The 26,542-nt window shown below is 43.5% G+C and overlaps 1 protein-coding gene across 1 annotated transcript in view; it reads left to right on the top strand.

Annotated features, from left to right (window-relative positions):
• LOC124612930 (synaptic vesicular amine transporter) overlaps positions 1 to 26,542 on the top strand; it is a 796,314-nt gene that overhangs the window by 661,813 nt on the left and 107,959 nt on the right. Inside the window, exon 3 of the mRNA XM_047141470.1 lies at positions 3,559 to 3,753. Within this exon, the coding sequence (XP_046997426.1) occupies positions 3,559 to 3,753 (195 nt within the window). The remainder of the gene's footprint in view (positions 1 to 3,558; positions 3,754 to 26,542) is intronic.

The raw sequence follows: 26,542 nt of genomic DNA, 5'->3' as shown, positions 1-26,542 counted from the left end.
CGTTCTCACAGCGTCACCTCCACCAGTACCTCGTCTCCTATATTCAAAATTTCACGAAGGTCTCCTGCGAACCTTGTACAACTATCACTCCTGGTAGAAAGAATTTTGCAATCACGTGGTACAGCCTGGAGGATGTTTCCAGAATGAAATTTTTACTCTGAAGCGGATGTGCAGTGATATGAAACATCTTGGCAAAGGTCCCGAGTTCGAGTCTCAGTCCGGCGCACAGTTTTAATCTGACAGGAAGTTTCGACGAGATTGTTACTTGCTTGTACTGTATTGACGTATTTCTGTATTGCGTGATTTTCAGGTCCATTTCCAAGGCGTGCTTTGCAGTTGCTCATATAAGGCAAGGTTAGCTCCTCATTTGCTTCGCATCTTTCTTTCAATACGCGAGTATCAGTGTCTACTTTCCATTGAGTCATCCGAGCTTATCGGTCGTCTTTAACATTCCATATTTTTAAATGGGTGATACAATACTGCCAAGCGGGTTGCTTGAGGATATTTGTATATATTATTCATGAGCTGTAATAACTGAATATAGGATCAAATCAATCACGAATTATTTTTATGACGAAGTCGTTTTACAGTGCTCATTTGGACATGTGCTCATTGCAATGTTCCTCCAAGCACCATCGCTTCCCGAGCACGGGATCCCGGGTTCGATTCCCGGTGGGGTAAAGGATTTTCACCTGCCTCGAGATGACTGGGTGTTTGTATTACCCTCATCATTTCATCACCATTCATGAAAGTGACGAGGCTCGACTGAGCAAAGGTTGGGAATTTGTACGGGTGCTGATAACCGCGCAGTTGAGCACCCCACACACCAAACATCATCATCATCATCCAAGCACCATGTACGAGTCCCTGTTAATTCAAACGTACTGCCTTGAGCAGAATTATTCTTTCTAGAAACTGTCTTCGATTTTATGTACAATTTTCAGCTGAATAAGGCAACTACAAGTCGCAGTGAACTACAGAACACTTGTTGCAGCAATGAATACGCGAGAGGTTGCTTTCAAGTGCATCATTCTTTTTTGGATACACGTCAGAATGTACCATGTGCAGTTGCACCCGTATTGAAGGTGTCTCTTCTGCGAGGAGGGATGTACTCAAACTGACAGACCGGAAATGTATTCGCAGTTGCGAATATTGGCAATCTTCAACTGTACAATGGAATCACACTATAAATTTGTACCGGACCGGTACTCGAATCTGGATTTCCTGATATACTCGAGCGGTCGCATTAACCATTTCAGCCGTCCGCGTACACTTCATGACCAGGCTCAAACTTCCATATGTCGTCATCCATGTGTCATGCATGTCCGAAGAAATATTGGATGGTACGTTTTACAAACATAGGCACTGCAATATCGTATTATACTGATAAGTTTTATTAGGATATGCAGGAAATGTACTCGTATTTGGAGTTGCGACTACGGACCACCTTCGGCTGTGTATTGGAGTGACGACAATGAAAGTTTGTGCCAAACCGGGACTCGAAACCGGATTTCCCGCTATACGTGAGCGGTCACCTTAATCGCTTCGGCTATCCGTGCACAAATCGCGGCCTGACCCAAACTTCCAGATGTCATCGTCCTTGTGTCATAACGTTCACTCGTTCATTGCGTACATTTCCGTCCAGGAAGGACATATCCATTGAGAGTCGAGGGCCTGGCTTTGGCGAATAAATTACGAAATAGTAGTGCACATTTATTAAGAAAAACTATGTAGTGTTCCTTCGGACAACACAGACACTGCCCTGTCCTATGTGTTAGGATAGTTGAAGATTTTGGTTGCAATTTATCATCATTTGCTACACTACTGGCCATTAAAATTGTTACACCACGAAGATGACGTGCTACAGACGCGAAATTTAACCGACAGGAAGAAGATGCTGTGATATGCAAATGATCAGCTTTTCAGAGCATTCACACAAGGTTGGCGCCGGTGGCGACACTTACAAGATGCTGACACGAAGAAAGTTTCCAACCGATTTCTCATACACAAACAGCAGTTGTCCGGCGTTGCCTGGTGAAACGTTGTTGTGATGCCTCGTGTAAGGAAGAGAAATGCGTACCATCACGTTTCCCATTTTGATAAAGGTCGGATTGTAGCATATCGCGATTGCGGTTTATCTTATCGCGATATTGTTACTCGCGTTGGTCGAGATCGAATGACTGTTAGCACAATATGGAAACGGTGGGTGCAGGAGGGTAATACGGAACGCCGTTCGACGACGTTTGCAGCAGCATGGACTATCAGCTCGGAGACCATGGCTGCGGTTACCCTTGACGCTGCATCACAGACAGGAGCGCCTGCGATAGAATACTCAACGACGAACCTGGGTGCACGAATGGCAAAACACCATTTTTTCGGATGAATCCAGGTTCTGTTTACAGCATCATGACGGTCGCATCCGTGTTTGGCGACATCGCGGTGAACGCACATTGGAAGCGTGTATTCGTCATCGCCATACTGGCGTATCACCCGGCGTGCTGGTATGGGGTGCCATTGGTTACACGTCTCGGTCACCTCTTGTTCGCATTGACGGCGCTTTGGACAGTGGACGTTACATTTCAGATGTGTTACGACCCGTGGCCTTACCATTCATTCGATCCCGCGAAACCCTACATTTCAGCAGGATAATGCACGACCGCATGTTGCAGGTCCTGTACGGGCCTTTCTGGATACAGAAAATATTCGACTGCTGCCCTGGCCAGCACATTCTCTAGGTCTCTGAGCAATTGAAAACGTCTGGTCAATGGTGGCCGAGCAACTGGCTCGTCAAAATACGCCAGTCACTACTCTTGATGAACTGTTGTATCGTGTTTAAGCTGCCTGGGCAGCTGTACCTGTACACGCCATCCAAGGACTGTTTGACTCAATGCCCAGGCGTGTCAAGGCCGTTATTACGGCCTGGGGCGGTTGTTCTGGGTACTGATTTCTCAGGATCTATGCACCCAAATTGCGTGAAAATGTAATCACATGTCAGTTCTAGTGTAATATATTTGTCCAATGAATACCCGTTTATCATCTGCATTTCTTCTTGGTGTAGCAATTTTATTGGCCAGTAGTGTATATGTTAAAGGCCCCTTTGCTCTTCCGTTGTACTATGGAGGTTTGTTTACTACCCAATTGTTGGTCTTTGATGGCTTAAATTTCATAGAAAAGAGAATATCTTCATAGCATTAACACGGGAGTTATAAACTGATACGCACTCACAGGTAAAACTATAAGGTAGCGGCAGCTTTCAAATGGGGTCTCTAAACCCCTGTTTATATCAGTGATCCACGGTAGATATACAGCAGAAGAGGCTTTCAGCTCTCACAGGTAAAACTATAAGGTAGCGGCAGCTTTCAAATGGGGTCTCTAAACCCCTGTTTATATCAGTGATCCACGGTAGATATACAGCAGAAGAGGCTTTTAGCTTCCAGCGACCGCTGCAGCCGCTCCGCTGCAGCCAGATCATTTCACCCGCTGCGTCAGCGGCAGGGTGTTTCGCACAGCGGGGCGGAAGGAATGGCGCTGTACGAAGTGCGGCTGTTTGTGTTGCAGTGCCCATCATCCCGGAGTTCCTGTACGACATCCGCCACCCCAACGAGAGCCACGGCGCTGTGGACAGTCCGGAGACGCCCCCGCCGCCCCCACCAACCACCGCCGCCCCCACCACCGCCGCCCCCACCTACTCTACTGAAGACCAGGCCCGGCTCGAGTTTCTCACCGACCACACGACCGTCTCCCCGGAAGCAGGTACGCTACTGCCTTGACAAGTAGAAACTAGTTCGTGCAAGGTGCACACCACTAGAGCCTCAGTCCCGTGTACACTTCACATTTACAGCAAGCTATTTCTTCTTCCTTCCACGCTGGTGGATGGAGGAAATTCGTCCACTGGTTATAGATAATAATTCTACATATCATTTTCACTAGTGTAAAAATTACAAAGTGTCAATGCTGTCTTTTTATACATTCCAGAATTTGTTACACTAACATTAAAAGATAGCTACGTGAATTTTATTACGTAATTAGACACACAACTTGGTAGGATGTTCTGTGTTAAGTATTTCTCTTACACGAGGCGCGATTTTTAAGTTTTGAAATTAAAAAAAGACGTGCTAAGATATCTCAATAATTTTATTTTTACATGAAAGCCTGTACCTTAATCTACGCACTGATGCCATTACAGACTGATTCTTCCTAGTTTACGTTGTGCAGTGAGTGTTTGAAATGCCTCCGAGATTTCGTAGTGCTAAAGGCCTAAAAGCGATCGATATTCATCGTGAGAAAAAGATTATGAGTGATGTAATGGTAAGAAAGTGGGTGAGAGCACTTAAAGATGGCCACACAAATGCGCGTGATGAACAACGGAGTGGGCGTCCTTCCGTCGTTAATGAAGTTGACAGTAAAATTAGAGAAAACAGACGCTTTACGATTTCCTCCTTGCAGGATGACTTTCCTAATGTTTCTCGTAGTGTTTTGTATGGCATTGTGACCGAGCACTTGAATTACCGAAAACTGTGCGCACGTTGGGTACCGAAAATGTTGACGGATGTGCACAAAACCAAACGTTTAGGCAGTGCATTGACTTTCCTTGAGCGGTACCACAACGATGGTGATGATTTCTTAAGCCGAATTGTTTCGGGTGATGAAACATAGCTGGCCTACGTCACACCAGAATCAAAGCAACAGTCCATGGAAGTTGAGCAAGGGCATCGTTTTGCTGCAAGACAATGTCCGTCCTCATGCGGCGAATCAGACCAAAGATCTCGTCACATCGTTTCGATGGGAAACTCTAGGTCATCCTCCGTACAGCCCCGATCTTACGCCCAGCGACTACCATCTGTTCCTGCACTTGAAGAATGAGATTTACACTCTGCAGCGGAGTGTGCGCTGATATGAAACTTCCTGGCAGATTAAAACTGTGTGCCGGACCGAGACTCGAACTCGCGGCCTTTGCCTTACGCGGGCAAGGAGTTCGAGTCTCGGTCCGGCACACAGTTTTAATCTGCCAGGAAGTTTCAAAAATAAAATTATTGAGATATCTTAGCACGTTTTTTTTTTAATTTCAAAACGGTGCATACTTAAAAAACACGCCTCGTATTATTATGGTAGATTATGCACGAAACCCCTACCAAAAAGTTTTAATACTTGGATTCTTGTTAATAGCAATAATGATCACGTGCTCATTTATCCACATAATGGCTGCAGGCCTTGTGCGCAAATTTATGTCGTAAGTTAAAGTAATGTACATTCTGTTTTTCGTGGCACTGAGCCCACAGCGCAGTACACGTCGTAATACATTTTGAAAAAGGAAAGGTCAAGACTAGGTGCAATAAATTTAATATTCTCTATTACGACATCTGTTTCGGCTGTTATATTTCACCGATTGAATTTTGCTGTGAAACATATCATTATTGCTGCCTAGCTAACTACATTTTGGAAACATGTATCATAAGAGAAAGCGAAGTGTCAAATAAATTTCAAATCGTACTTTATAGTAAATGAACAGTCAAATAAGTGACAAAACGTATTCCATACGTTTATAATTACTGCATGTCACGTAATCTCTACGAATTAGACAATGACCGTTTACTATAGACGCAATATGGATGTCAAATCAAACTAGATGTAAGTACCAATGTACTCTCCTGATGTGTACTTATTCATACGAACAACAACCATATGTGCAGATAATTTCATCAACGTTATTCGCAAGTTACTTGAGAATGGAAAAAAGCCGAAGCACGTGTCGTAATAAAGAATGTTAAACTTATCGGAATTGGAGCTAGCCAAGACCTTTCCATTTCAAAATAACGTTTTTCTCTCCCGAAAAGTATTTGGCTAGGTACCACACCAAAGTTTATTTAACAAACGTACCATCACATGCGTTACGAAAGAAAATTTATTATTTATGCTTTCTTAGCAGGGAGGACAAACATATTATCTTCGATGAAGCGTCATCGAAAAAAGTGGAAAGCGACGTCGAAAAAAGGTGTACCTCAGGGAGGTGTGTTGGAACCATTGGTGTGCTTGTTGTGTATTATAGCAACCTCAGATTTATTATCTTTTTATGGAGATGACACAGTTATCTGGAAGCACCGTCTAAAAAGCTGCACAAATATCCAGTCAGATCTTTCCAACATTTCAACGTCGTGCAAAGATTGACAACTTGCTTCAGATACACAGAAATGTAAAATCGTGCACGTTGCAAAACGCAAAAGAGTAGCACCCTACTGACTCAGCATCACTGACTCGTATTTTGAATCACTGTACTCACATAAATATCTAGGTATAACAATTTGAATTGATCTGAAAACAAATGGTCACGTGGGCTTAGTCATTCGTAAAGCAAGTGAGTGACTTGAGTTCATTCCTAGGATACTGACATTTAGTCGGCAAAAGAGTTGCTTGCAAGTCACCTGTGTGTCTCATCTTTCCGTCTTAGTATACTGCTCCAGCATGTGGGACATATATCAAATACTACTAACAGGGGATACTGAATGCATACTAAGAAGGGCTGCACGAATGGTGGTAGGGTTGTTTGACTTACAGCAGGGTGTCACAAAAAGGGGGACAAATCGGAATTTACGGATAACTGGAGATTGACGCCACTTACTCCGTGAAAGCCTACTCACAAAGCTATATGAATACGTGATGTCTGTTCTTTCGGACACGCGTAAACTGAAAGGAGGAGGGAGAAAGGATAGAAAAGGGAAGGAAATGAATTGACGATGTCAGTTGAATCGAGACTTTACGCGACATCAGAGTCGAGAGAAAATATGTGACAGACCAAGACTCGAACCCAGAATCTCTTGTTTTCCAGGTTTTTTTCTTTTTTTGTATGAGGGAGGTTTGAATATGGATATTCCGCTTTTTCCTTTTCTTTTTACTTTTTTCCGTCCCTGGACAGGAAAGGGAAACTATAGAAAAATCTACTTGCCACCACCACTTGTGTCTTAACAAAATGAATAAAATAAAATAAAATGCACCTCTTCAGACCTACGCCTATCCCGAAACAACTAGCCTATTACTACGAGGATGTAGGGAAGGAGAAAAGTAGGGGGGAAGAACATATAGAGTAGGGATGAAAACGAAAGTAGTTGTGTATGGGTTTTTGTTTTTTTAGTATATTTTATTGCATTTTTCCGTTTTTTTCTATGTATATATCTTCATTTTCTTTCATTTATTTATTTATTATGTTGTTTTTTTAATTTTTAAATTAAATTAGTCTATGTACCAGAATTTCAGGAGTCGCTAGAGCCTTCGGATTGGCGGAACGTCCAAACGTGTCTTTTCGAGATTTTAATGGAGATTCCGTTTTTAGTGCGTTCAGAACATCATGTCAGCAAAAAAACATCAGCATCTCATGGCTTGGACGTTCCAGGTGGAACATTAATAATGAAAGGCGCTCCGTAGAAAATTGGAAAAGAAACTTCTTGTGTCTGGGGTTGCGAAGAAGTGCACAGTGTCGATCGTTAAGGTACGCCCAATAACCTAGTTCTGATTTCTCATCGGGGCCAAAACGGTAGCGGACCGTATGACCGCGTATCCAATGCACAGCGTTAGTTTTTGTTGCGGAGTAATGAATCACATCCCGGAATAAAAGCGTCAGGAAAGTGATCTGAGCAGGTGTCTGTCGGGTAAGGAAAGCCAAGATAGGCTGCGCGAGCCGCCAGACGTCAGACGACGGCCTACATGAGAATCGATCAGCGTCTGTGTCCTCTACACCACAGAGAACACAGAGAGGTGTGCCAGCGAGGCGGATGCGGTGCAAACGAAACTGGTTGACCTGTTTGCAATTGACTGTGATATACCAGGTGGACTGGTCGCTGGTGTCGAGATAACCAGCATGCACCGCTTTCCACACACGACGTCATATGATCTGGGGAAACTTGTGTTGATGGGTCCAGTTAGATGCGTTAACCACTGCGCCATCCGAACACGCTGTTTATCGTAATTGAGCGGACCATCTCGTCACGCCTCCCGGCCGATTGACACCCCCACCGAGCGCTACCTACCTGTAGTCCCATTCCATGTTCTCCGTGCTCACACTGGAGGTCGAACGTACTTATGCATCCGCACTGAAGGCGGTGCATTCATTGCCCATCGAGGCGAATTATTTGTATGAGTGCATGGTGCCTCTTCTTTAAGACATTTCGTATGCTGTTACAACGGAAAGAAATCCTGATACGTGATACAATGCTACGAACCCTCCGTCATGTACTTCACAGTCTTTTGCAGAGGTATGTGTGTAAGGTTACATAAAGTGTCTGTCAGAAACCTTTGACACCAAAACATTACAAAAGTTATAGAGCCAGCAAATACACCACGTGGCTTCAGGAAGGAATATGTGATCTGCTGGAATCAGGAGACCGAAGACCTCTGCAAGAAATACGAGGGCAGTGGTGATTCAGAAGTAGGCAGAAAAGTTCTCCGTTTCTTAACTGCCAAAGGAAAGGAAGGTGGTTAACGGCTTCCCAAGAACTGGATTTTATCTACTCAAGCCGCAAACATGGTCCATTCTCAGACAGTTAGAAGCAGCAACACCAAAAATAAGCCAGAAACCAGAGATCACATCACCGCGTATTGCACAGCACATCAAGTCGCGAGCGGAAAATGTTCCTCTGGGCAGCAACAGCACAAAAATATGCAAGGAGAGCTTCTACAAAAGGATGTCCTTCAGCTCTCCTTTTACTGACAATGAGATCGAGAAAGCCATAAGATACCTAAAGCTAAAGAAAGCAGCAGGGCTATGTGGACTGTTCCCAGAATTTACCATTTCTCCTTGGAAAAAATGGCAGAAATGGCTAAAGAGATTTTAATCAGACTGTTGAGCAAGGGTCTGATACCAGCAGATTTTAAGATAGCAACAACTATTAGAATCCTCACACCAGGGAAATCGAAAGTCGATCACCCAAACTATCGTCCAGCTGCCCTTCTCAGTGTCTGTTACAAACTGCTACAGCGGCTTATTCACAACAGGATTTACGGTAGAGTTGCCACTAAAGTGGTTCCTACGAAGCAGGTTTCAGGCAAAACCGCAGCAGCTGTGAGCAAGTACTGGCGCTTACATCTTACAGCGAAGCTGCTTCCCAGAAAGGACCAAAATCTGTAGTAGCGTTTGTGGATCTAACTGCTGCTTACGATACATTGTGACTGGATTGACTAATTCTAAAGCTAAAGCGAACTGTCCCTTGCTTAAGGCTACAACTCTGTGGTCAACATGTTGAGAAACCAGTATTTCCGAATCTGCTTTCATGACAAAACGAGCAGGTGATGTATAATCAAGAACGGTTCAACACGAGGATCTGTCCTGGCCCCACTGTTGGTCAACCTGTATATAAGTGACGTGCCAGAAACTGTGTCCAAGAAGTTCTGCTACACAGACGATGCTGCCAATCCATCTCAAAGCAAGCAACTAGAGGATGGAAAATGTGCTCACACAAGACCTGAGATTATTTGGTGACTATTATACACTCAAGCGCCAAAGAACTGGTATAGGCATGCATATTCAAATACAAAGATACGTGAACAGCCAGAATACGGAGCTGCGGTCGGCAACGCCTGTAAAAGGCAACAAGTGTCTGACACAGTTGTTAGATCGGTTACTACTGCTACAATGGCAGGTTATCAAGATTTAAGCGAGTTTGAACGTGGTGCTATAGTCGGCGCACGAGCGATGGGACACAGCATCTCCAAGGTAGCGATGAGATGGGGATTTTCCTGTACGACCGTTCCATGAGCGTACCGTGAAAATGCGGAATACTGTAAAACAATAAGTCTCCGACATTACTGCGGCCGGAAGAAGCTCCCGCAAGAAGGGACTCAACAACGACTGAAGAGAATCGTTCAACGTGACAGAAGTGCGACACTTCTGTAAATTGTTCAGAGTGTGAACCGTTCAACGAAACATCATGAAGATGGGCTTTCGGAGCTGAAGGCCCACTCGTGTACTCTTGATAACTGCACGACACAAAGCTTTACTCCTCGCCTGGGGTCGTAAACACAAACATTGGACTGTGGAAACATGTTGCCTGGTCGGACGAGTATCGTTTTTAATATTGTATCGAGCGTATGGACATGTACGGGCATGGTGACAACCTCATGAATTAATAGACCCTGCATATCAGCACGGGACTGTTCAAGCCGGTTGAGGTTCTGTAATGTTGGGTGTGTGCAGTTGGAGTGATATGGGACCCCTTATACGTGTAGATACGACTCTGACAGGTGACACGTATGGAAGTTTCCAGTCTGATTACCTGCATCCATTCATGTCCATTGTGCACTACGACGGACTTGGGCAATTCTAGCAGGACAATGCGACACTCCACACATCCAGAATTGCTACAGAATGGCTCCAGAACCACTCTTCTGAGTTTAAACTCTTCTGCTGGCCACCAAACTCTACAGACATGGACATTATTGAATATGTCTGGGATGCCTTGCAACGTGTTATTCGGAAGAGATCCCCAACCCCTGGTTTATGGACAGCCCTGCAAGATTCATGGTGTCACATCCCTCCAGCACTACTTCAGACATCAGTCGAGTCCACGCCACGTCGTGTTGCGGCAGTTCTGCGTGCTCGCGGGGGCCCTACACAACATTACGCAGGTGTTCCAAAAATGGTTCAAATGGCTCTGAGCACTATGGGACTAAACATCTATGGTCATCAGTCCCCTAGAACTTAGAACTACTTAAACCTAACTAACCTAAGGACATCACACAACACCCAGTCATCACGAGGCAGAGAAAATCCCTGGACCTGCCGGGAATCGAACCCGGGAACCCGGGCGGCACGTGTTCCAGTTTCTCTGTCTTCTCAGTGTGCAAATTGGAGACTGTGCCCTAACCCTACAAAGATTGAAGTGACACCTTTCCACCTCAACAGTCGCTTAGCAAACCAGCCGCTCAGAGTAGCTTTCTGTAACAAAACGGTTATGAACAATACTCACTCTAAGTACCTCGGATTTGCAGTGGGGGGGGGGGGGGGGAGGGGGGGAGAGGGGGGGGTGACCCAAGCTGACTCTCGCCATAGAGTCTCATCATCTGTTTTACACTGACAAAAAACATTCGTACCATCAAAGAATAATTGATGTAGAGTAATGCAATTTCGGTAATACATTTGTCTAGGTAACATACTAAAGTGATTAACATTGCAAGATCACAGGTTAATGTAAGCGCGAGATAAAACACTACAGAAGTGAAACGCTGGTTCATTAACGGCCGGTGTAATCGCCAGAATGTTGATTGCGAACATGCAAACATGCACGCATTGAGTTTTACAGATCCCAGATGTCAGTCTGTGGGATGGAGTTCCGTATCTTGCACTCTCTCGAGCAATGCACGGACAGTTAATGCTTTTTGTGTTTGATGCTGGATGTGGCGTCCGATGATATCACGCATGTGGCCGATTGGGGACAAATATCATGACTGAGCAGGTCAAACCAACCTGTCAACACTCAGAAGGGCTGGTTTCGTTGCAATAATGGTATGTAGGCGACCGTTATCCTGCTGAAAAACAGATCAAATCACCAGATTGACGTACATACTTGCAGTCAAGGTGTGGGTATAACCACGAGACGGCTTCTGCTGTCATATGAAATCACACACCAGATCATAACTCCAGGCGTAGGTACAGTGTAACAAGCACGCAGACAGATTGGTTACAGGCCCTCAACTGGCCTCCTTTTAACCAACACACGGTCATCATTGAAACCAAAACCAGCTTTCATCATAAAACACAACAGACCTCCATCATGGCATCCAATGAGCTCTCGCTTGACACCATTGAAGTCACAAATGGCGGTGGTTTGGGGTTAGTGAAAAGCACACTAAGCGTCTGGCTTGGGGCTGTCCTTGAAGTAACCGATTTGTAAGAGTACTTTGTGTCAGAGTGGTGCCAACTGCTGCTCAAATTGCTGCTGCAGATGCATTACGATGCGACAGAGCGTTCGCTGAACACGATGATCTTCCCTTTCGGTAGTGCCACGTGGCCGTCTAGAGCCCGGTTTTCTCGCGACCGTACACTCTTGTAACCACCGCTGCGAGCAGTCATGTACAGTAGCTACGTTCCTGACAAGTCGTATGGCAGAAAGAACATCCTGCTTCTCGTAGCCCCATTACACGACCTTGTTCAAACTCAGTGCGTGTTAATAACCCCGTCTTTGTCCCCTAAAAAGCTTTCTTGACTAACGTCAACTCATAACTTCCAATTTCAAAGGTGACTAATGCTCACTACCGTTACAGCCTCTATTGAAAGCAAAGTGGCACTACCAGTGCCACTGTTATGCAACCGGCTCGAAATTTTAATAGTGATCGCTTTTCAGGTGTAGAGACACCTCTACCAATTTTAGTTTACGTCGCACAGCTTTTACTTGGTATTGCGATTTTTTTCCGTCAGTGTATATTCTGTGGTTGAATACTGAGCACCAGTATGATACAAGAGTGCAACTGAGCTGAACGATACCGTGAGAATCATAACAGGCACTTTGAGAGCGACTCGTCTACCTTGGCTATTTGCTCTCAGTAACACTGATTCACCACATTTGAGACAACAAATGGTTCAAATGGCTCTGAGCACCATGCGACTTAACTTCTGAGGTCATCAGTCGCCTAAAACTTGGAACTAATTAAACCTAACTAACCTAAGGACATCACACACAACCATGCCCAATGCAGGATTCGAACCTGTAACCGAAGCGGTCACTCGGCTCCAGACTGTAGCGCCTAGAACCGCACGGCCACTCCGGCCGGCTTTGAGACAACAAGAAGCAGTGACTCTTGAATGGTAAAAAATTAATAAGGAAATTTACCGAAGGTTGCCTATCCAGGAAATTTTGGTTAGTCCACCCACCAAGCGTCTGAAGTCAAGGAAATCATTCTACATTGCTCGCGAGATCCAACCACTGAAGACTGAAGGTGGGTGGAAGGAGACATGGAAAAACAACACCAGCGTCCGTCGTCATTGCCTCGAAGACGCCACAGGTATTTCAAGCTTGCAACAGCCTAAAAGAACCTGGTGTCAACTGAACAGAATCCGATGTGGACAGGGCAGAACGAAGTCCTTCATTTACGAGTTGGGCTCTCGGGACACCCCAGTGTGTGACTGTGAAGCTTCGGAGGAGACCGCCCATGATAGTGTAGAGGAACGTCGCGAGAGATGTTTCAGAGGAAAATGGAAGGATATCATCAACGCATCTCCAAGAACACTGGGATGGATAGGCTCTCTTGAAATCAATCGCCGGCCGGAGTGGCCGTGCGTTTCTAGGCGCTACAGTCTGGAACCGCGTGACCGCTACGGTCGCAGGTTCGAATCCTGCCTCGGGCATGGATGTGTGTGATGTCCTTAGGTTAGTTAGGTTTAAGTAGTTCTAAGTTCTAGGGGACTGATGACCACACCAGTTAAGTCCCATAGTGCTCAGAAACATTTGAACCATTTTTGAAATCAATCTGGAAGATCAATTTAGACCAGAGATCTTGCATATTCAGTTTGTACCTCACTGTGTAAATACTGTATAGTCTCCATACGAGAAATAAGTAAACAAAAAGTTCATGTGAACGTGGGTCCGAAAATCCTTCGTTCAGGAGGTGCAAAAGGATTATTCATGGCACAAAAGTGATACATTTAGTATGCATATTTACGTTTATAGAAATTTCTTGAACTGACAGCCTCCTGCTTATATGATTCCCCAGAGCCTGCGTTCCAGACTTTTCCGTTCGTTGTTGAAAACTCCCAGTGTGTTCCGTATTTGCTCAAATCCTTTCTGGACACTCTCCCTCAGAATACTGAAACTGGGTAAGGAAGTTGAATACACAGAGGATTTTAAATATACCCAAAGGAAAAGAATCCATTGGATTCCAATCTGGCGATCGAGCAGACCATGCAATGGATCCCCCCTCGACTAATTCACCTATACGGAAGGTGGTTTTTCGCAATACTAGCCAGCTATCTGAGTAAAGTGAGGTGGAGCATATTGTGCATAAACCAAATCCGTTGGATGACATGTAGAGGTACATAATCAAGTAAATGAAGTAACTCATGTCTCAGTAACCGCAGGTAGGTCTGTTCAGTATGAGGTTGCAGAAATAAGGAGGGGCCAGAGAGGTGGTCATGAGGCTGAAACCTCTGTTGATGTCTAACTTGTCGGACTCCATAACGGTTTTCGTAAGCTCAAACTTGATTGTTATGGTAACCAAAAATCCCATCAGTGAAAAGCCAATTTCGTCAGTGATTAAGGTAGATGGTCAGAACCGCAGAAACACAGCACACTGCCCTAACATATATTGACAGAAAATTTTTCCTGACTGAACGTATGCCTTCTTTAATTCTTGCGTCCACTGAACATAACATTTTCATGAAAAATTTTCAACATCGTCATGTGATTAACGCTTTCCCACCTCGCAGTCCTCCTTGACTTTATGGAATTTCATCCACAGTTTGGAGAGCCTGTGTTCAAGCTCAGGCGTTTGATACATTGCGTGGTCTCCCACCACCCGCATCTCCCTTCTCGAATGATCGTTTCTCTTGCGAGAATTGGTGGAATCTTACAAACTTTCCTATACAATGTACCTTTCAACATACAGTTGACGTTCTGCGTCCATATTCCCATGCGTTACGCCATGTGTGAAATGCATCTCTATCATTTCAGACACTAAATTCTGATGTGTTGTGATAAAAGTCACTCTAAAACACAACAACCAGGCAAAATAAATAAAATGTTATGACGTGCTGTAAACGCGACATCGAGTAAAAAGCACATAAGAGGTAAATTACACAACCAGGAGGTAGTATAGACCTTTCATACTTCCTAACGAAGGATTTTCGGATCTATGCTTGAGTGAACTTTCTGTAATATTTTCATGTCAAGAATTAATTGCTAGAGCTTCTGACATACGTTTTTACAAGTCCTGTGTTGTTTGCTCATAGATGTATCTCGCGAAAAAGAGAGAGATTCGAGTTCACACTGCGATATTACTAACTTTTTCAATATAAAGCTACTGCCTTAATGATCTTTGAATTGCTATCGCGAAAAATACTACGCTCTAACTTATCACCACAAGTAATTAGTAGTATATGTCAAAGACAGTAAAATATACACATCAATGCTTTTTGCAGTGCTCACAGAATGTAACATTTTTTATTGTATTTAAACTCTGTACAGAGAATGCCAACTTAATGGCCCGTAAGCATAATTCGCGTCTTGCTGGGCGATTGTCTTAATCTGCGATGATGGTGATTTTCGTCTTGCTGTATTAGATCGAAGTCAGCAAGGAAACCTAAAAAAAGGTTAAGCTACCCGCGATGCGTCTCTGTTGTAGCAAGCGTACATTGCTAGACCAGGGACTTACATATTTTACTTTCTCTTAAAGTATGGTACACTACAGTTTGGAAAAAACTGAAACACCAAGACGTAGAGACGTGATCACAGTGAAATTTATTCTACCGGTTAAGGACATGAAACTACACAAATGGCCAGCATACTGACCTGTACTCGCACTGGGACTGTCGAAATTCAGTACGGAGTATCACAACCACGTGCTGCGATCAGAGCCGCTAGACATCGTGGCGAGGAAACAAAGAGCGCCTGAATGTGCTGCTTAGGTATACTCTGCCATGCAGTTTGTAGGCAAGTCCACAAAGCATCAATTGTGACTGCAGGAGGACATGAACGATCAAGTTGTCGACCGACCACATTCCGAAATGCTCGAGGGGCGACGTGTCAGACGAACGTACAGGCCAGAGAAACAGCGGTACCCCATCATTTTTCGAAAAAGGCTTGCACATGCAGCCGGGCGTTGTCCTGCTAAAATATGGCATTTCGAACGGCCTGCAGAAGGCGTGGTGCCTCGGGCTGTAAAACCTCCCTGACACTGCACTAGCTGTTCACGGTGACCTCAAGACACGAGACGCGAGATCGCGTGTTGTGCGGAATGGTGCCCCAAACCATCACACTTGGCATTCGTCCACTATGCCGCTCACAAGGGAACCTCCCCATCGCACCCCCCTCAGGTTTAGTTATAAGTTGGCACAGTGGATAGGCCTTGAAAAACTGAACACAGATCAATTGAGAAAACAGGAAGAAGTTGTGTGGAACTGTGAAAAAATAAGCAAAATATACAAACTGAGTAGTTCAATGGAAGATAGGCAACATTAAGGACGATAGGAACGCAGGAGCGCCGTGGTCTTGTGGTAACGTGAGCAGCTGCGGAACGAAAGGTCCTTGGTTCAAATCTTCCATCGAGTGAAAAGTTTAATTTTTTATTTTCAGTTTATGTGACAAACTCTTATGTTTTCATCACTTTTTTGGGAGTGATTATCACATCCACAAGAAAACCTAAATCGGGTAAGGTAGAAGAATCTTTTTACCCATTCGCCAAGTGTACAAGTTAGGTGGGTCGACAACATATTCCTGTCATGTGACGCACATGTCGTCACCAGTGTCGTATAGAATATATCAGATGTGTTTTCCTGTGGAGGAATCTGTTGACCTATGACCTTGCGATCAAATGTTTTCTGTTCCCATTGGAGAGGCACGTCCTTTCGTCTACTAATCGCACGGTTTTGAGATGCGGTCGCAAAACACAGACACTAAACTTATTACAGTGAACAGAGATGTCAATGAACGAACGGACAGATAATAACTATGCAAAAATAAAGAAAGTAAAATTTTCAGTCGAAGGAAGGCTTGAACCAAACTCACGCTACCACGGGACCACGGCGCTCCTAAGCTCACATGCTCCATTATGTTGCTTATGTCGCCCATGGACTACTCAGTTCGTATATTTTGCTTATTTTTTCACAGTTCCACACAACTTCTTCCTGTTTTCTCAATTGATCTGTGTTCAGTTTATCAAGGCCTATCCACTGTGCCAACTTATAACTAAATCTGAGGGGAGGGGGGGGGGTGCGATGGGGAGGTTCCCTTGTCAGTAGTACAACCTGCGGAATTGCGTTCACCCAACACCGACTCAAAGGAAGGCCTCGGCGCTTGTTCGTGACGTCACGTCAGCTAGGCACGGCGAACGCCAGGTCTGTTGCAGGCATACTCATAATGGTGGTGTCTCCCTCCCTGACACAGGAAAATGTGAAACTATTGGCGGTAGTTGACCAATACACATTGTTCTGAGAGATTTCTGCAATCAATTAATTGTGCAATTCATTACACTTCTTAACAAATAGTGTACTCCTGAACTTAAATTTCCACCTGTTTTATGAGTGACATACAAAAACAACTTCATGGTCCAGCAGCAACAGAATTCGTGCTCCATTACCTTATTTGTAAATCTGAGGAAGTTAGGTTTGTACTGGGTTGCTTTTACAAGAAACTGTGAACATATTGGTGCTCTTCTTTAGGTATCTTGGTTGACTATGGGCTGAGGAGATCTGAATGTTAATGAAATATCTTGCGATTGTACACGTTGGGGGAGGGGGTGGGGGACAGAAGAAGAGGCAAAAGAGAGGTACTTGTTTTATCAAATAAATTTTTTTTTTATCTTATAAAGTTTCTCCTTTCAGTTGCAAGAGGGGAATATTTATCTTTCCTAATGTGGATGTTTAAAAAAGTTTAAGCTCAGCAGTATTTTCGATGTATGAAGCTATTTTGTTTCCTGTTTAGAATTCCTTTCGTTGAAAACGACTGTAATCTAATGACTGGCAACAGTTGAACATTTACACATGTAAATTAGTTCATATTTCCAGTTACGATGTCAAACGAAAATAAATAAATAAATAAATAAAAGAAACGAGTTCATTGTGAGGGGGTTGGGGTAAGTTTCGATAGCAAAATGGATCAAGTAAATATAGCTACTTGAATGTAAAATTTCCGAAGCTTGCAATGGGGCAAGGCGTCTTCTCATACTGATCTACGTTTGTTTCGACAGGATTCAGTAATACAGAACTATGACCTTCATTTGTAGCTTTACGATAGTAAGAAAATCTTTCATCTAAATAAAAATGCAGAATCCAAAACAATACCGAACATTTTGTCCAAAAATAAGAGATTTATAGTGATAAGCACGCCAAGGCGTTTCTGCCTGCCACCGACGTGGCGTTCGCCGTGCCTAGCTGGCGTGACGTCACCAACAAGCGCCGAGGCCTTCCTTTGAGTCGGTGTTGGTTCACCACGGCGGCGTCGAACGTGTTTGCGGCCATCTCTGTTGGACAAATTTAAGCAGGACTCACCCGAAAACACTGCATTTTGCCACTCAGCACACCACCGTCGGAGTTCCCATGCCCATTGCAGTCTCCGACGTTGGTGGGTTCCGGTCAGTGGAAGCCGACGCAATGGAAGGCGTGCCACCAATCCATCCAACAGAGGAAGTTGTTGAACCGTCGAAAAAGACATTTCCACACCTGTTGCAGTGCTCCAATGTCGCGCCAACACTGTGGAAGAAGCTGTTCTGCCCGTTTCAGCCAAGTGGACAAGTTTGTTATCTCGCGCTGTGGTCACATTGTGTCTTCCAGTACCCTGCCGGCGCTGTGTATTGCCATCTTCTCTCCACTGGTTCCATGTACGCCTTAGTTTTGAAGCATCATGCCCTTATGAACCGCAATGCCGCAGTGCGACAGGCCCAGGAGATCAATCATCCGGCCCCGTTCCAATGAACTCGCATGACAATATTCTACCCTGTGACTATCCAGGTCCGACACGATTGGACATGTCCGAAAGAAGAGACATCTACATTCATATAATTGATTCGCATTGATGGGTGATGAATGCACCATATTCAGTGTTGATGCATAATCACGCCCAAACTCCTTCGGGAATCTCTAAGAAGCCATCATGGAGAATGCCCACGAGGACTGCAGATAGGTGGCAGTAGGTGGAAAAGCGGGTCGGCTGAGAGGGGTGGCGAGATAGTACGTGCAATGTCCGGGTGGCGCAGTGCTTAACACAACTGCCTAATAAACAGGAGATCCCGGGTTCTAACCCCGGTCTGGCACACATTTTCATGCGTCGCCGATGATGCTGCACAAAGTCATGATGTAGCTGATATCAATAATCTCTTTCATTTCCTTATCTTTCCTTTCCTTTCTCTCCCCTCCTCCTTCAATTTACGTAATCGCAAAGAATCACTACTTTAACAGAACATTCACTATTTTAACAGAAAAGCGGAAAATATCAGTTGTACGCAAAGTACCCATCGCCACACACCACCCGGTGGCTTGGGGAGTATGGGTGTCGATATAGAGGTCGAAAGTTTGTGCGGAAAGGCAGATGATGCGGCTTGGTGTCTGGTGTGATGGCCCAGCGGGGTCCACTGCTGAGCTGTCGGCCCGATGGTATCACCGCAATCCCCCCCACCCACACCCCTTCAGCCACCGTTGCAGACCATTAAACACGAGCCGCGCTGCGCAGACTCAGCAGTCGTTAGCCACCTGCCCCGCGCGACTGCAGGACGTCTCGCCGCCCCATAAAGCATTGCGCCACTACTTGCAAAGTGTGCATACATCTGGGGACTCGCTGCTTGCCTTCTCCAGGGACCGCCATTTTTTCACGCTTATAGCGTTCCAAGTTATACGCTGTTTCTACGAACAGCCAACACCTGATGTACACCTTAACAGCCAACAACTGTAATCAGACGGGGTGTCTTGTTTCCAATACAGGCAAAGGCTTTCAATCAGTTACCAACCGTAGTCTAATTCACGAGTGCAGGATAATCCTAAAGACTTAAAATTCTGTTTCAATATACGTGAGCTTGGTGAAATTCTTGAGGGGAGAGAAAACGAAGTTACCTATGAATTATACAATGGGATTGTCCGAATTTTCATAGCCAAACGAAGAGTGGTAAATAAACAAATGGGATATAAGACTGATCAGAGTGAGGAATACTTACGCAAAACAAGATTTACTTCCTTGTAAGCAATTACGGTGATTAAGAAAAATTTAATTATTGATTTGAAAGAAATTATTTATCCGAATTTTCATGGACAAACGAAATGTAGGAAATGGGGAAACGGAGTATAGAGTTGTCCAGCTTGAGATCTGTTGTTGTTGTTGTTGTCTTCAGTCCAGAGACTGGTTTTATGCAGTTCTCCATGCTGCTCTATCCTGTGCAAACTTCTTCATCTCCAAGTACCTACTGCAACCTACATCCTTCTGAATGTGCTTAGTGTAATCATCTCTCGATCTCCCTCTACGATTTTTACCCTCCACGCTGCCCTCCAATACTAAATTGGTGATCCCTCGATGTCTCAGGACATGTCCTACAAACCGATCCCTTCTTACAAGTAGTGCCACAAATTCCTCTTCTCCCCAATTCTATTCAGTACCTCGTCATTAGTTACGTGATCTAACCATCTAATCTTCAGCATTCTTCTGTAGCACCACATTTGGAAAGTTTCTATTCTCTTCTTGTCTAAACTATTTATCGTCCATGTTTCACTTACATACACAGCTACACTCCATACAAATGCTTTGAGAAAAGACTCCTGACTCTTAAATCTATACTCGATGTTAGAAAACTTCTCTTCTTCAAAAACACCTTCCTTGTCATTGCCAGTCTACATTTTATAACCTCTCTACTTCGACCATCATCAGTTATATTGCTCCCCAAATAGCACAACTCCTTTACTACTTTTAGTGTCTCATTTCCTAATCTAATTCCGGCAGCGTCACCCTATTTAATTGACTACATTCCATAATCCTCGTTTTGCTTTTGTTGATGTTCATCTTATATCCTCCTTTCAAGACATTGTCCATTCCGTTCAACTGCTTTTCCAGGTCCTATGCTGTCTCTGACAGAATTACAATGTCACCGGCAAACCTCAAAGTTTTTATTTCTTCTTCAAATTTTTCTTTTGCTTTCTTTATTGCTTGCTCAGTATATAGATTGAATAACATCGACTCTTATAACTGCCATCTGGTTTCTGTACAGATTGTAAATAGCCTTTCGCTCCCTGTATTTGACCCTTACCACCTTCAGAATTTGGAAGGGAGTATTCCAGTCAACACTGTCAAAAGACTTCTCCAAGTCTACAAATACCAAAAAAGTAGGTTTCCCATTCCTTTATCTCCTAAGATAAGTCGTAGGGTCAGTATTGGCTCACGTATTCCAACATTTCTACAGAATCCAAACTGCTCTTCCCCGAAGTCGTCTTCTACCAGTTTTTCCATTCGTCTGTTAAGAATTCGTGTTACTATTTTGCAGACATGACTAATTAAACTGATACTTCGGTAATTTTCACACCTGTCAACACCTGCTTTCTTTGGGATTGGCATTATGGTATTCTTCTTCAAGTCTGAAGGTATTTCGCCTGTCTCATACATCTTGCTAACGAACTCGTAGAGTTTTTTCATCGCTGGCTCTCCCAAGACTATCAGTAGTTCTAATGGTATGTCGTTTACTCCCTGGGCCTTGTTTCAACATACGTCTTTCGGTGCTCTGTCAAACTCTTCACGCAGTATCATATCTGCCATTTCATCTTCATCTACGTCCTCTTCCGTCTCCATAATATTCCTCTCAACTACATCGCCTTGTATAGTCCCTTTATATACTCCTTCCACCTTTCTGCTTTCACTTCATTGTTTAGTAGTTGGTTTCCATCTGAGCTCTTGATATTCATGCAAGTGGTTCTCTTTAATTTTCCTGTAGGCAGTATCTATCTTATACCTAGTGATATATACCTCTACATTCTTACATTTGCCCTATAGCCATTCCTGCTTAGCCATTTTGCACTTCCTGTCAATCTCATTTTTGTGACATTTGTATTCCTTTTTGCCTGCTTTATTTACTGCATTTTTATATTTTCTCCTTTCATCGATTAAATTCAATATCTCTTCTGTTAACCAAGGATTTCTACTAGCCTACATCTTTCTACCTACTTGATCCTTTGCTGTCTTCACTATTTCATCTCTCAAGGCTACCCATTATTCTGCTACCGTATTTCTTTCCCCAGTTCTTGTCAATCGTTCCCTAATGATCTCTCTGAAACTCCTTACAACCTTTGGTTCTTTCAGTTTATCCAGGTCCAAATTTTTTCAAATTTCCGCCTTTTTGCAGTTTCTTCAGTTTTAAACTGCAGTTCATAACCAATAGATTGTGGTCAGAGTCCACATCTGCCCCTGGAAACGTCTTACAATTTAAAATCTGGTTCCTAAATCTCTATCTTACCATTATATAATCTATCTGAAATCTTCCAGTGTCTCTAGGCCTCTTCCACGTATACAACCTTCATTCATGATTCTTAAACCAAGCTATAGCTATGATTAAGTTATGCTCTGTGCAAAATTCTACCAGGCGGCTTCCTCTTCCGTACCTTACCCCCATTCCATATTCACCTACTACTTTTCCTTCTCTTCCTTTTCGTGCTATGGAATTCCAGCTCCCCACGACTATTAAATTTTCGTCTCCCTTCACTATCGGAATAATTTTTTTATTTCATCATACATTTCTTCAATCTCTTCGTCATCTGCGTAGCTAGCTGGCGTATATACTTGTACTACTGTGGTAGGCGTGGGCTTCATATCTATCTTGGCTACAATAATGCGTTCACTATGCTGTTCGTAGTAGCCCACCCACGTTCCTATTTTTTTATTCATTATTAAACCTACTCCTGCATTACCCTTATTTGATTTTGTATTCATAACCATGTATTTACCTGATCAGAAGTCTTGTTCCTACTGCCACCGAACTTCACTAATTCCCAATATAGTTAATTTTAATCTATCCATTTCCCTTTCCAAGTTTTCTAACCTACCTACCCGATTAAGGGATCAGACATTCCACTCTCCGATCCGTAGAATGCCATTTTTGTTTCTCCTGATAGCGACGTCCTCCTGAGTAGTCCCCGCCCAGAGATCCGAATGGGATACTATTTTACCTCCGGAATATTCTACCCAAGAAGACTTTCAGCCGTTCACATTACCAGCACAGCAAGGCCGTTTTGGTTAGTGTCACAAGGCCAGATCAGTCAGTCATCCAGACTGTTGCCCCTGCAACTACTGAAAAGGCTGCTGCCCCTCTTCAGGAACCACACGTTTGTCTGGCCTCTCAACAGATACCCCTCCGTTGTGGTTGCACCTACGGTACGGCCATCTGTATCGCTGAGGCACGCAAGCCTCCCCACCAACGGTAAGGTCCATGACTCATGGGGGAGGCTTGAGGTCTGCTTATGGGAAAAGAATTGTTTAATTGCTTGAGAGTTATCATGGTAATTAAGAAAAACGTAATTAGGGATTTGGCCGAACTTTCGTAGCTAGACAAAGAGTGGTCAATGAACAAATGTGTTTCAAATCGACCATTGTGACGCGTAGTATTTCAGAAAAAAATATTTAATTAGTTTAAATTAATCAGCATAATTAATAAAACGTAATTAGTGATCTGAGACAAAATTATTATCCTAATTTTCATACCAAACGAAGAATTCGAAGTGGACAGATGGAGTTTCAAAATGACAAGCGTGATATCTGATTTGTAAAAATGTATTTAGAAGCTTGCAAGTGATCTTACGTAATTAATGATTTGAGGGAAACTTGAAATATTTCACGTGTTTCTGCCGCAAACTGTGTAAATGAAGTGACGAATTAATTCTAAGAAGAGGAAAATACTACTTTTAATGTCTTTGCTTACATTGTGGAATAGGCTGTAGATGTATATATTACTGTCCAGGTACATTCGCTGCAGAAAACCTGTTGTCACCGCTTTTGCAAAATGCTGGATCGTTTTGTAATTAACAGAATGTAACTTTTTGAAACGAAAAACGTCAGACGTTATCTAACATAACTTCTCGATTTATCCAGTCCAGCTCACTACCATACAACAAACACTTACAACTGGTGACTATACTGAACTGCTTTTTTGAGTGATATTAACAACTACGAGATGCCGAATGCGAACTCTAATGGGCTCGCAGTCACGGTTATGCATGTGAATGGAATCAGTTTTAGGTATTATTACAAACAATATTTTATGTAATTTTCGAAATAACATATGCGTGACGGCATGCTCAGGGGAAAACGTAACATAGTTTGACAAAATACAGTTTTTTACAAGTCAGATTTCGTAAAATATGAACTGCAAACAATTAGTACTAAAAATTATAATTTCTACTAAATAACATAAATATTTTGGTTACTAGCATTTACACGTGTTATCACTCAAGAATTATATTTATTAGCGCAGAAAGTTTTCTTTTACTTTGTTACACATTACTAATAGCTCTTGATATTTCAATTCCGATATTCTGAAACTTTCAGAATAATAATTTTATGTGAAAATAACTGCACTACAAAAATCGTTAATATTCCTTTAAATTGGTCTATTTTGTTTCTGCTAGTTATTAATTCACAGGCAAAGGCTTGCCGCAGTGGATACACCGGTTCCCGTGAGATCACCGAAGTTAGGCGCTGTCGCGCGTGGTCGACACTTGGATGGGTGAACATCCAGGCCGCCATGGGCTGTTGCCATTTTTCGGGGTGCACTACATCTACATCTACATCTACATGATTACTCTGCAATTCATATTTAAGTGCTTGGCAGAGGGCTCATCGAACCACAATCATGCTATCTCTCTACCATTCCACTCCCGAACAGCGCGCGGGAAAAAACGAACACCTAAACCTTTCTGTTCGAGCTCTGATTTCTCTTATTTTATTTTGATGATTATTCCTACCTGTGTAGGCTGGGCTCAATAAAATATTTTCGCATTCGGAAGCGAAAGTTGGTGACTGAAATTTCGTAAATAGATCTCGCCGCGACGAAAAACGTCTTTGCTTTAATGACTTCCATCTCAACTCGCGTATCATATCTGCCGCACTCTCTCCCGTATTACGTGATAATACAAAACGAGCTGCCCTTTTTTGCACCCTTTCGATGTCCTCCGTCAACCCCACCTGGTAAGGATCCCACACCGCGCAGCAATATTCTAACAGAGGACGAACGAGTGTCGTGTAAGTTGTCTCTTTAGTGGACTTGTTGCATCTTCTAAATGTCCTGCCAATGAAACGCAACCTTTGGCTCGCCTTCCCCACAATATTATCTATGTGGTCTTTCCAACTGAAGTTGTTCGTAATTTTAACACCCAGGTACTTAGTTGAATTGACAGCCTTGAGCATTGTACTATTTATCGAGTAATCGAATTCCAACGGATTTCGTTTGGAACTCATGTGAATCACCTCACACTTTTCGTTATTTAGCGTCAACTGCCACCTGCCACACCATACAGCAATCTTTTCTAAATCGCTTTGCAACTGATACCGGTCTTCGGATGACCTTACTAGACGGTAAATTACAGCATCATCTGCGAACAACCTAAGAGAACTGCTCAGATTGTCACCCAGGTCATTTACATAGCTCAGGAACAGCAGAGGTCCCAGGAAGCTTCCTTGTGGAACACCTGATATCACTTCAGTTTTACTCGATGATTTGCCGTCTATTACTACGAACTGCGACCTTCCTGACAGGAAATCACGAATCCAGTCGCACAACTGAGACGATACCCCATAGGCCCGCAGCTTGATTAGAAGTCGCTTGTGAGGAACGGTGTCAAAAGCTTTCCGGAAATCTAGAAATACGGAATCAACTTGAGATCCCCTGTCGATAGCGGCCAATACTTCGTGCGAGTAAAGAGCTAGCTGCGTTGCACAAGAACGATGTTTTCTGAAACCATGCTGATTACGTATCAATATTTCGTTCCCTCGAGGTGATTCATAATGTGTGAATACAGTATATGCTCCAAAACCCTACTGCAAACCGACATCAATGATATAGGTCTGTAGTTCGATGGATTATTCCTACTACCCTTCTTAAACACTGGTGCGACCTGCGCAATTTTCCATTCTGCAGGTACAGATCTATCGGTGAGCGAGCGGTTGTGTATGATTGCTAAGTAGGGAGCTATTGTATCAGCGTAATCTGAAAGGAACCTAATCGGTATACAATCTGGACCTGAAGACTTGCCCGTATCAAGCGATTTGAGTTGCTTAGCAACCCCTAAGGTATCTACTTCTAAGAAACTCATTCTAGCAGCTGTTCGTATTTCAAATTCTGGAATATTCCATTCGTCTTCCCTGGTGAAGGAATTTCGGAAAACTGCGTTCAATAACTCCGCTTTAGCGGCACAGTTGTCGGTAACAATACCGGCGGCACTGCGCAGCGAAGGTATTGACTGCGTCTTGCCGCTTGTGTACTTTACATACGACCAGAATTTCTTCGGATTTTCTACCAAATTTCGAGACAAAGGTTCGTTGTGGAACCTATTAAAGGCATCTCACATTGAAGTCCGTGCCAAATTTCGCGCGTCTGTAAATTTTAGCCAATCTTCGGGATTTCGAGATCTTCTGAACTTCGCATGCTTTTTCCGTTTCCTCTGCAACAGCGTTCGGACCTGTTTTGTGTACCATGGGGGATCAGTTCCATCTCTTACCAATTCATGAGGTATGAATCTCTCAATTGCTGTTGCTTCTATATCTTTGAATTTGAGCCACATCTCGTCTACATTTGCATAGTCAGTTCGGAAGGAATGGAGATTGTCTCTTAGGAAGGCTTCTAGTGACACTTTATCCGCTTTTTTAAATAAAATTATTTTGCGTTTGTTTCTGGT

Source organism: Schistocerca americana, chromosome 1 (assembly GCF_021461395.2).
Source record: "Schistocerca americana isolate TAMUIC-IGC-003095 chromosome 1, iqSchAmer2.1, whole genome shotgun sequence".
Lineage (NCBI taxonomy): Eukaryota > Metazoa > Arthropoda > Insecta > Orthoptera > Acrididae > Schistocerca > Schistocerca americana.
The sequence above is the reverse complement of the archived record's forward strand: the minus strand, read 5'-3'. Positions and strand labels throughout refer to the sequence as shown.